This window comes from Echeneis naucrates, chromosome 21, assembly GCF_900963305.1.
Source record: "Echeneis naucrates chromosome 21, fEcheNa1.1, whole genome shotgun sequence".
In the NCBI taxonomy this organism is placed as follows: Eukaryota; Metazoa; Chordata; class Actinopteri; order Carangiformes; family Echeneidae; genus Echeneis; species Echeneis naucrates.
The window spans coordinates 3,281,569-3,294,259 of NC_042531.1; the positions used below are offsets into that span (position 1 = coordinate 3,281,569).

Sequence of the window (12,691 nt, forward strand, 5' to 3'; positions counted from 1 at the left end):
ACGCACATTTACACACTCACTCGACGCAGCCTGTATATTAAGTTACTGTCCTGACAGAGAAAATATTAATATTGAGTTACCGCTCAGGGCCGACTGGTGTGTGTGTTCTGCTTTGTGTGAACATGTGAGTGCGTGTCTGTGTCTGTGTGAGCGTGAATCTTTAGATTTATACGGACCAAATGTCTTCGCGGGGACAGATACTGATGACATCTTGCCCGTTGTCACCTCCGTCCTCACTGAGCCGGTCTCAGTGCTCAGAGGACAAACGTCAGAATAAGTTCAGGTTTGAGGTAAACAACAAATATTCCTGAAGCTCCAATGTGTTTGTCATTTTACGTCCTCACAAGTTTACCGAGGCCCCCTGGGTGTTTTTGTGTGTCTTTCTGTGTCTATACTTACGAGGACCAAATTGGATTAAGGTCAGGATTAGGATTACGGTTAACTTGATCTTTAGAGTTAAATTAAGTTTTAGGCTCCAGTCGTGCTATGAGACAGGAGCAACAAGTGTGTGTGTGTTGTGTGAATGTCCTCATAAGTGACGTGAGAGAAGTGTTTTAGTGTGTGTTTGATCTCAAATGTCCTCATTAGAATAAATAAATAATCTAATTTGAACTGTTGTGATTGACAGTAAATCCAGAATTTAAGATTAAAGATCAGATCTGGATTTGTTTCGAGGTTAAGATCAGCGACTATGAGTGTGTGTGTGTGTGTGTGTGTGTGTGTGTGTGTGTGTGTGTGTGTGTGTACACAGTGTTAAGTGTCATTAACATTGTGTGTGTTAGATTTATAAAATCCTCACAAAAACACAACTTTGTGCATGTTTTATCAGTTTTGAGTATGTTTCTCATAATTGTGTGTGTACCTGTGTGTGTGTGTGTGTGTGTGCAGTTGAAAGAATGAGGCATGTTTGAGGAGCCAGACGGCCTGCAGCGTTCAGCGGCTGCAGCTCGGAGCAAACCGAGCGACTGTCCACATAAAAGGAGTGTAATATATGGAGATTTAATGAGCGTGGCACCAATGAGACGTTCCTAAAGAGGGGCAGGGAGCCCAAGTTAAGCAAGTTGATTCCAATAAAGACCTTATTTCCAGACCCCAAACCCTCGAGGACTGTGAGACACACCAGCGACAGCTCCCAGCTCAGTTTGCAAAGCCCTGTGGTAAATTCCCCAGCCAGGAAGAAAATCCTATTTAATTTTACAAGATATTCTGGCCTCTAAAAATCCTCCATGATGCGTCTTGGTCTGCTGGTGGGAGAGCGCGGAGAGGCGGCAGGGCAGAACGTCTGCTGCGCTCCGATGGAAAACTTCACATCAACAAACAAACATGCCAACGGACAGATAGGGGAATATCAGAGCCAGTTTCTTCAGGTTCTTTCTTTTTTTGGATAAGAAATCTGTCTCTTTTCTGTCTCCCTCTGAGACGCCTTGTTATATTCTTTCATCACATGCGCAGCCGTGCAGGAAAACAACACCAACTCGCTGTAAACATGTTTCGCGTCGTTGAAATGCTTCAAAATATGCTGAGCAGCTGCCGGGCTAAAACGTTGCTGATTCACGTGAGACACAACACAACTCATCGATGTTTGTCTTCCCAGTCAGCTCATTATTTCCTGGATTTTCAGAAACTGTAAAATAGGCCAGGTGTTTTTCAGCTTCACTGCTGGACATTTCAGATTTTAGAGAATGTATAAATTTCAGGTTTTACGTGCTCTGGAGATGCAATAGCCTTAAAAAGCTGTTTACACTAAACAACAGGCACATAAATCCTTGTGAAGTCACCACAGTGGGATTAATGCTGCACTGCATCCACATTTTATTTTATTCAAACACAATTAAACTGACTCAAGAAAACAGAAATATATTCCTGATATGTTTAGTTGGCTTGACTGTAAATGAGCATCAGAAAACATGAATAATTATCTTCATGTATTATAACAGCTGTTATAGAAGCAATAGCAGGTTCTATTTTCTGAATTTTAACTGCTTTTGTTGCTGAGTTAAATAAAGAACCGGTTTCACTGCATGTTTCCGTCAACAGCCCTTCATAGCACCAACTTACAGCCTCCTGGTGCCCGAAATGCTCAACAGAGCACCAAATGCGTGTTAATCTGCAGTCGGAAATTTTACTGCTGTTTGAATAATGTTTGCAAAAAAACTACCGAGCCCAGCAGGAAGGATCATAAACAGACTAACACATTATTAGTTGTGGTCTTTTCCTGTAATTTGTTGACAATAATAAAGTATAAAATATCACTTGTCTGCTCCTTTCAGATTAAGAGTTCTCGCCTCTGCTAAATGAAGCTCATTGAGTCTGTAAGGGTGAATTCTTCATCCACAAACACAACATCAGCTTTTCAAAATCCTCCCTGCTCAAACTGTTTGAAATGAGATGAAGCAGCCTCCTTTTTTTTTGCCACATTATCACTCATTCTCACACAGTAATGACCTGAATCTGCGTCAGCACCAACAGCTAGCCACGCCGCCGAACTTCACACATTTTTCTCATCATCCACGTCTCACTTCCTCATTCCTGCAGTAACACCTGAGAGGCGACGACCCTGAGCCCGTGAAAGTGACCCGGTAAAACTCTACAGCAGCAGCAGGTCCCTGATTTTCTTTCCATCTCCTGGTTTTTTCCTCATTTCCGTCATTAGACCTGAATGTTGAGCGTTATCCTATTTTGCAGGCGGGCTCTGGCTCTGGCTCGGCCGCTTGGCCACTGAGATGATGAATACATTTCAATCTCCTCTCCCTGGCTCCGGCCGCAGGCCTCAGCACTGTGGGCCAGGACATCAGTCTTATTGCATATCCAGAGAGATCCATCACGTATGAGCTCTCCTCCAGCAAATGCTCGCTTTAATCACTTTCGTTTCACTTCAAGGATGCAAACGATGGGAGCATGAGACGGCCGTCGGTGCGTCGCAGAGTAAAACAACACAGCAGTGGTGAAAAATGTGAAAAATGACAGAGGCTGGGGGATCTTGGCTCGGCCCGACGCCTGTTACACACAAGTCCGGCATTAAAGATGCCATGGAGATGAGAACAATCCAACTGGGTCAAGATGTTTACGCTTACTCTGCTCTGATATTTGAGAATCGTCCAGGAAAATACATTTGCACGTCCAGCTTGCTCATGCTTTTACACATGCAGATATGACCGTGCGTGCGCTTCTCGTGCACAGCTGTGCGTGCATGAGAAGGACTTCGGAAAGCTAGTTTCAGACTGAAGTGCCCTTCTGTGCTGGTGTGCAGCATCTGTGCACTTGACTTTTTTTTTTTTTTCATAAATAAAAACAAAACGAAAACAATTACTCAGCGTTTCTGCTGCAGCTTCATTCTTGTGGCTGAGAAGCATCTGAAACAACGCTGAGACCATTAACTCCCCACTGCAACCCGAAGGAATTAAATCACTCTGGTTTAACAGGAGTTTGGTGGAGAAATTCTGGGATTTGGAAGGCAAGTGAGATGGAAAGGGGCGTAAATAAAGTGTGCAGAGGCAGTAAAGTGCGTTATATGAGGTGGTTCCTGGCACAGCCGTCCACCACCAGTCGTGTGTTTATGTGTGAGGGGGATACCTGTATCTCTTGTTGTCCACAGGCACGATGTCCATGGCGATGTAATACTGCTGGTGGGGGTCCAGACCTGCGATCTTCACCCTCATGGCAGGAAACATCCTCCTGATGGGGACAGAAGCAACACAAACCTTCACATTAATGGGCGATAATTGTTGTTGTTTTTGTGGGAAACAAAGAAAAGAAATCTTTAAACGGGCTGCAGAAGTGACAGAACTCGTCCAGAAAGTTCCCGTCACCCCTGAACCCAAACTGATGAGCTGTGTCAGCTGCTGAGGCTCCACGGCTGTCAGCAGCTGCAGACGTGTCCGATCGACCCACACACCACATTCACGCTGTGTTTAATTCATTTAGGACACTTTAAAATGCATGAACAGACAACTCAACTCTCATAACGACGCTGACTTCATGTCAGCCTCTCTGCAGCTGCGGAGGGGAAGGGACATGATTCATGGTCCATTATTTTTATTTAAGAAAGTTTGTTTTGTTTTGTTTTTCCCAAAGAGAGAACATCTATGAAAAATTAGACCCGGTGAAAGCAAAAATCTACATTAAAACTAAAAGGACTCATTTTTTCCTCTCACTGATCTATTTCTTTATTTATTTCTAGGTAAAAACAAAACTCCTACATGGAATAAATGTATTAATTTAGACTGAAGGATAAATGCCAGTGGAAAAAAATTAAATTAAATATATATATACTTTTTAATGAACATATTTAAATTAGAAAGAAAATTCTGACTAACTAACAACATTAAAACCTGACAGAAAAATAAACAGGTCTGACGTGTATGATAGTTAAATAAATGTGATTATTGCTCATCGGTGTGCAGCTGATGCCTCCTGTTGCTGCACAGCGAAGGACTTCGGTGCATCTGAGTCTTCTTCGCTGAATAAAGTCAAACGTGAGATTTTAGATTTTCAATGAAAACTTTTTCTTTTCCCGCCTGAGCAGAAGTGAGTCCTCGCTCCATCTTTAATCAGGGAGGAGAAAAGATTTTCATTTATTTTAATAACCTGCACATTTTCTTTTTTTTTTTTTTTTTTTTTTTATTTCTATCACCTGACCTTCTTTGCCTTTATATTTTCTTCCAGTTTTTCCTCCATATCTTTCTGGTTAAGAACCAAAACACCAAATTTAATATTTAACCCTAACCCTAACCCTTAAAATGGGAAAACCGAATTAAACAAAAGTCACTCTGATTCTACAGACACATCAGACATCAGGTTTTTCAGAGACACTTTAAAAATAGATGACAGCCTAAAGATGCATTAAAAAAAAAGTACCATGATTGTTGTTATTTTTTCTTTGTGCAGTTTACATGTTTGGTTGTGGCTCCTTTTCTAACTGACGGCCTCACAACATCATGCAGCCCTTTAAGTTGAACATCTTTCCTTTCTCATGTAGGAGGTTAAATTAGAAAAATGTCCAGTCAGTTCTTAATTTGAAAAATTTACAGTTTTCACAGTTATTCCATAAAATCCAATAAATCCCCGTTTATTTAAAAAGCGTCTTCAAAATCCTCATTACACATCTGAGCTTTTTATCTGATCGGAGTAATTACATTTAGAAAATAGAAAGTTTTGAACTTTCCCACAGTTTCCATTATTACAGAGGAGTGAAGCGTCTTCCACACCGTGACCTCTGACCTTTGCGGTGAGGCGGTTTGGGGTTATTCTGATGTTTTATTCCTTAGTGCTTACAAAAAAGAAAAAGAAAGGGAAAGAAAATTGGAAATGTTCGGAGCAGAAATGTATTTTTATATCTTAACCTATTTTTGGGCTGAAGCTTGAACTGCTTCAAACCTCACGAAGAAGAAAAAAGTGTGTGTGAGGAGAAAAAGAGGGAATGAAATTTCTATGAAATAACGGTCTGTGTGCGGAGAGGGAGCCGTTTCAACTTTATTCCTCCTTCGGCACTTCAAACGCTGCATTTTTCCTTTTTCATTTGGAGGTCGTAAATCGGGGCCTGGCTAATGAGAGACGAGGGTCTGCTCTCCCCCGTCCTCCCCCCTCCTCCCCTCTGGATTTATGGCCTTATTACGCGCAGGCCGTGAAATACGCGCACACGGCGGCCGTCGATTCCGACTTCACTGCGCTTCAGCGCGAACTGATTGTTGTTGTGTTTATGAGCTGATTACCAATTTAAGCCAATTCATAAAAGGAGCAGAGCAAAGTGTGGATCTGTGGACAGGCCGGGAGAGCTGAGCTGGATAAATAAACCAACTGCTGTTTCAGACAACACCAACATGTTCCACCGAAATAAAACAACGAGAGGGAACAATTCAAACAATCAAAGTGAGTCTGAAAAAATAAGTCAGCTCTTCATCCCCTCGACCTGCTGGGAAAATATCCAGCCTCCAAGAAGCTTCACTCATTCAGATGAAATGAGTAAATAAAGGAAGCTTTTATCAGCGTTCGTTCATTCAGGTTGGTTTTGGAATTAAGCGGAATCGGCTGCAGCGTGAGAAAATTGATGTTTTGAGGAAAAACGAAGTTGGAAACAAACAATTATTTCACCTCATGGGGAAGTTTTAATCTGTCAGCCAACAGCCAGACTTGTAAAAGCTGAGTGAGCGGAGGGGGACGTGTTGGGGTGGGTGGGTGGGGGGGCTCCCGATCCGAGTCTGGGCCGCTCGGTCCCGGACGGGATGGACAGATTCACTGCTGGTTCTCCGGCATCAAGGAAATAACCTGCAGGAAGGCCTGAGCGCTGCAGGGAGGCCTGCACGTGCAACACATTAACACCCTGCACACACTGAGAGGTGTGTGTGTGTGAGTGTGTGTGTGAGAGAGAGAGAGAGAGAGAGAAACTGAGTTTCTTTCAAAATGGCGCATTCGTCGGTGCGCCCGCAGCTTTTTGATAAATTCACCAGTTTGTGTCTGACTTGAGTCTGAGTAGTTCTTTTATTTTCTGGCGGGGGGGGGGGTCTTATTTTTAAAGATCAAACTGAGGAGGAGGAATTCACCTGAACTGTGGCCAAACAATGAAAAACTTTTTTTTTTTTTGGCCCACAGTCTGTCTGCACCTAAAGCTTCTGGGACACATCCAGCAGCTGAGTGCGTGTGTGCGTGCGTGCGCGTGCGCGGCCTACCTGCCCGCCTTGGTGATGATCATCTCCGTGCCGATGTCGTGGAAGCGCTTCCACAGGTCGGCGCACTGCAGCTCCACCTGGATCTCCTCCATGGAGGCCGGGGGCGACGGGTCGCAGGGGCCGGGGGCCAGGTCGGCGGGGGAGCCGAAGGAGCACGACGTCCTCTCGGCCAGACCCTCTCCGTCCGAGCCGGGACTCGCCTCCGAGTCTGAGGGGAAAATGAGGAAGATGATGAGGAGGCAGGAAACTTGGCGGAGGGGGCAGCAGAGCCTCCTCCCTCCCCCCTCTGACTCCAGATCACCTGCCGCCGGCAGCCTTGGCTCTCCGGCTCGGCTCATCATGGAGCTTCTGGGCGGATGTCAAAAGCAGAATAAATGCAGCGTGAAGCCTTTAAAAGGAGATGTAGAACATATTGATTTTAAATTGGGCCACACAATGAAGGGCTGACCAGTCAGAGTCCTCAGATAGAGTCCTGGATCTGATCCAGACCTACAGGAGAGACCGGGACGATCCCGGTCCTCCTCCAGCCCAACTGGCAGGGCTGGACAAAATAACAAGAACAGCACCATCCATCATCCTGCCTGCAGTTTGGTGGCATCTAAACTGCACATGAAAATCTGTCTGTAATTTCATCCACCATATATTTTCACTGTGTTAATTAAACTGGAAATTAGAAATTACCAAAGCAGCATTAAAGATCCAGATCATCTCCAGCAAAGCTGCAGATTTATACCACTTGACTCCGACCTGTAAATGTTGCTCAGCTCTTTTGTGATGTTATTTCAAAAATAAAATCAAATTAAATAGAAAAATGTATCATGGTTTTTCCAGCTGGGATGTAAAAATGTTTAATGCAAGACAACTCTGTCAAGATCAAACCACAGACGAGCTCTCATTTCATTTTTCTCAAAAATAGTTTATAGCTGAATATCCTGCAAAAAAAATTAATAAATAAATAAAAAATAGAGAAAGAAAAAGAATCTAATAATGTATTATTTATTGGTGGCTCTGTCATGAGGAGGTTGACTTGGCACACTGAGGGCACACAAATGTAGTTATGTAAATGTGGAGCTTCTGGGAGAATGGACAGAGTCGCAGGCCAAAATAATAATTAAAAAAAACAACAACACAAAACTGTGTTCCAGCCAAACCCCCCCACCGGGAAGGAGAGGAGAGATGGAGACAGGAAGGGAAGAAGGGAGGAAGGTAGGAGGAAAGACACTTTGCATCCTCCTGCTGGGTGATCCTTCCAGTGTCGCACAACATTGCTCTGCTGTTCACACACAGGCAGACACACACACTCTGTCAGTTTGTCTATCAAAACACGAAGGATTCAAAATGTAATAAGTAAAAACTAAACCAAAACGCACAACTCCAACTTGCACCACTGTGCTGTGACTGGAGGACTTTTAGTCTGCGTATGTAGACCGGAGGTGTCTGATGTGTGTTGAATTTATTTATATTTCTGTGTTAATATCTCCCCTTTGTGTTGGTGTTAATATAAATCACACTGAAACTCTGCTGCGCCGAGAAGCTCAGTTTATGTCTGAGTCAGGACGTTTTAGTACAAACAGTTCTGTTGTTGTGTTGTTTTATGATCACATGATTCAGATTGATCATCTAAAAATGTGCTGTCAACAGGTAGGTGCATCTGGTTGGATATTTGATTTTACAGAATATTTAAAAACGGCGGCCTCCATTTGAGAATTTGTACCTCAGTGAAACAAACTGAAACGTGTCAGATGGAAAAACTGACAATCCAGATTACATTAATGAGATTATTTGGATGAAATGCCTTCGAGATGCAGAGGAGGGAGACGCCAGCCAAGCCTGACTGAACCTCACACACACACACACACACACACACACACACACACACTCAAACATCAGCCTCAAATAAAAAATTTAAACACTCTGAATATTTCAGGGACCAAAAAACAGCCAAAAAGGAAACTTTCTTCAGGTCACTTTCATTTTCACAGAATAAAGTTTGTTTCCTTGAAACTTGAATGTGTTTTTTAGTTGTTTGTTTGTTTGTTTGTTGTGTTTGCCCACTCAGCAGAATGATTCCCTGATATCTGCTGTGCTGTGTGTCTAAGGAAGCTTCAGCCGGACGGGTGTGTTTGCTGCCGTTTGGGCTGATGGAGAAAAATCTAACATGGAGCCATTTTTTCTCTCTCAGATTAAAAATGCTGTTTTCTGCACATCAACTGGAATCATCATCAGATTATCCATTTGCTGTTTTAAAGTGGACACTCTGCAGCTGCTTTGGCATGTTTCATTTTCTAAATTATAGAGCACTGGTATCTTTTTTACACTTTTTTAAAAACATGTTTTTAAACATAGAAAGCCTCCAAATATGTTAAATACTCCTGAGAGACTTTTATTTATATCATGTAACATGTTTCCACTGCTGGTGGAGTAATAAATATCTGTCCCATTTTTTATTTTAATACCTGGATAAAGATTCACATCAAATCCTGCAGTTGGAAGATGTTTTTCTTCTTTATAGCTTCTTGTGTTTGGGCTGACAGTGGAGCTGGCTAGTTCTGCTAAAATGTTGTTTCAGAACTTGATATATTTCACGAGGTTGTAGTGACCGACCCGGTTCAGACAGTGTGAGCACCTGTTTCCTCCCTGATGGAGACTCTCTGATCTGATCTGATCTCTTTCATCAGCCTGCGTGTTCAAACTGAGAAAGGTGACTTTGGAGGAAGCTGCAGCGCTCAGATCATTTAGTAGGATCAATCAGCTCTGTGCGTAAAAGCGTCACCTTGTGAAGTTTGCAGCTCGGCTCAGGCCTTTGATAAAAGCTGTAAAATGTCTGAGTTAACAGAGATGCAGTTTGACCTGATTGCTGTCGTCTTCGGGGGGAAATATCGCGTTAGGTTTGGGGCTGTAGGAGTTTTGTGAGGTCCAACAGATCCGCTCTTCTGTGCGCCGAGCAGCCTGTTAAATGTGAGCCTGTGTCGCTGCCCGGGCTTTCCTGAGTCCTGCCCTTGTCTTTGAGGCTAATAAACGTGTTATACGACCAGCCTCGCCTGCAGTTGAGTAAAAATAAAATCACTCCGTGAAGGATTCCTCTAAACCACATAATCTGACCACAGAGACTCGCTGTTCTCGGTCACCGCCGCCCGGCGCGCCGAGGCGGAGGCTGTGGGACCCGAGCAAGGCCCGCTGAACCTGCATAATGAGTGGGACCAAGTGAAGTGGGGGGGGGGGGGGGGGGGGCTGTGTTATTCATTCTGCCACCAACCCACAAATGACCTGGAACAAAACCAGGCAGAAGACAACCAGACACGCTCTCCAAGAGGAAACAGAAAATCGGGTTTAATGAGCTGCAGGTCTGATTTGTTCTGATGATCCTGCAGCTTTTTTTAAAAACACACTCAGCTGTTCGCCACCGGCAGCTTCATTTAACCCCTGACAGACACACTTCAGGATCAGCTGCAGCTCCAGGAGGGAGCCGGGGGGGGCTTCATCCCTGCCCGAGCCTGCACGTCCACGGAGGCTTAACGCACGACATACGAAGCGTATCTGACTCTCACGGCGAGAACACTAATTCATCAAATGTTATTTTTTTTATCTTATTTTTTAAGATGAATTACAGCTAAACTTCAACACCACGTCCTTCATATTGCGCGACTGAATTTTCTTTAATTTTCACATTAAGTGATTTTATTCTGTTGCAGCTCAAACTTCAGCGAAACTTAAGTCACCTTATTTTTCAGCAGTGCAGCAGGTTTGTTGTCAGCTCATCTGCAAACACCGAGATTAATAATAATAAATTTATAATAACATTAATAATAAATAATTTCACCTAAAATTAATACATTAATAACTCAGATAAACACGTGGTTTAAATTCTGTAACATCCAATCAGCCGTTGACTTGACTTGTAAATAAACTGAATATTATTAAATCTAAATATTAAATATTAAATATTACTTCTTGTATCATATTATATTATTGTATTACTTCTCATATTAAATTTGCAGCTATCCATTTTATATTTTGTCTCAATTTTAAAAACTGCTTACATAACAAAATATCACTGAGTTACAGTGAAATAAAAAAAACCCTCTCCTGTTTGTCTTTATTTTGTCGTTATGATTATTATTTGTGATTATTTTACACATGCAGTGTAAGTGACAGTGTTTCATTGTGCAGAAATGATCAGCTCTCCAGTTCTCTGAGCGGAGTGTGAGGACAAACTGATTTAACCTGCCTGGAACCGAGGCCTCCTCAAACAGCAGCAGCAGCAGCAACACAACAACACAACAACACAACAACTTCACCGCTTACATCACTCAGTGTAGTCCACCAGAGTCCGGAGTCAAAACCTGGACCACCCAACCGGCCGTGACAAAAAAAAAACAAAAAAAAACAAACCAAACAAAAAGAGGACACAACTGATCTCTTCAGTGTTACTCTGGTTCTGGTTCTGCTCCTGGTCCTGGACCGGGTGTCCAGCTCCAGCAGAGAGCCACAGAGGAGCCGTGTTTTGACTCTGGACTCGTGGTTTTTTTTGCTTTTTGATTATTATTATTATTTTTTTTTTTTTGCAGCAGTGATCTGATGGTGGAGGAGGAGGAGGTGGTGGGTGGGTGGGTGGGTGTGGGGGGGTGATAGTGGTGGTGGTGGCGGAGGGGGGGTCCGGACATGAGAGCGGTGTGGGTGTGCGCGTCTGCGGCGCTGAACTGACCCGGGTCCATATCCAGACAGTGCGCCGGGTCCTCTCCGTCCGTGGCGAGGCTCTCCATGGACAACTCCAGCTCCTTCTCCTCCCAGCCCCGGAGCTTCCTCTTCTTGTTGGAGCCGATCAGGGCTTCCACGGAAAAAGCGTGGGCTCTAGAGCTCAGAGCTGCGGCAGATCGCCTCCTCTCACTCATTTCTCTCAAATCCACCCGAAGGGGGGGGGAGGAGGAGGGAAAAACCCACTCCGTCCGTCCAACGCAGTGAAGCAAAATAATAAAAAAAAAAACAACAAAAAAAAAAAAAAGTAAAAAAAAAAATGCACACGTCAGTGTTTACAGCTCACAAACTCACCAAAGTGTCCAAAGTAAATCCCAACTGTGACTAGAAACGGCGCACCAAACTTTGGGAGGCGGACTGAGTCATCCCGGCCTCTCCGTGCTTCCACTCCGCGTCTTTCTTTTTCTCTTTCTGTCCTCCGAACTTCTCTCTGATTGATACTCACTTCTGGAGGAGTTTTTTTTTTTCCCAGGCTCAGAGGGCGGCCCCCCAGCTTCCTGTCAAAGCCCGGAGACCAATGAGAGGACAGAAAACACAGCTAGACGAAGTGCTGCGGCCAATCAGAGCGCGTCCTGGACGAGGACCTGTCAATCCGGACTAAAAAAAAAAAAAAAAATACAACACATTGGTTTATTATCTATTTATTCTCACTGCACCAAATCCAAATTACAGAAAGGAAATAATCAGATAATTAGATGGAGTCAGTTTGATCCTAATGATGCGTTCACTGACCTGCAGATTCTGCAGCTTCAGCTCATCCTCCTCTGACGGATGATCCGCCGAGTCCGGGCCGACGTGGGGCCCTCAGCCTCCCGGCCAACAGCCCGCAGTCACCGGCTGTCCACCGGCTGTCCGTCCGGTGTCGGAGTCCATCATTACCGGGGGAGTGTGGGGAGAGACAGCTGGGAGGGGGGGGGGACTCACACCGGACTGGATGTGTGTGTGAAGACAAAAACACAAGCTGCAGATGTTATGGAGAATAAATGATCACATTTACAGGCTCAAACTATTTAAAATGCAGACTTTGACCCGAAATTTTAAAAATTTAAAATTAAAAATTTATCTTTAGAATAATTTAAAAGTCACTCATTTTATCCCAATTACAAATAAAGTGATCAGCCCTGAACGTTGGCGCAGAGTAACCTGAAAATTACTCAAATAAATTCAAGTTTTATGTATTCACACAAACAGAAAGTTCATTTTTAACTGGAATGTTTTGTTAAAAAATAAACTAAATATTAAAATGTTTGACGAATGTAAAGACTTTTTTC

General features: G+C 43.6%; 1 protein-coding gene across 1 annotated transcript in view; it reads right to left on the bottom strand.

Annotated features, from left to right (window-relative positions):
* tbx15 (T-box transcription factor 15) overlaps positions 1-11,557 on the bottom strand; it is a 30,165-nt gene extending 18,608 nt beyond the window's left edge. The window contains exons 1-3 of the mRNA XM_029530548.1: positions 11,371-11,557; positions 6,666-6,873; positions 3,574-3,675 (exon numbers count right to left, since the gene is read on the bottom strand). Coding sequence (XP_029386408.1) covers positions 3,574-3,675; positions 6,666-6,873; positions 11,371-11,557 — 497 coding nt within the window. The remainder of the gene's footprint in view (positions 1-3,573; positions 3,676-6,665; positions 6,874-11,370) is intronic.
* Positions 11,558-12,691: the final 1,134 nt, after the last annotated feature.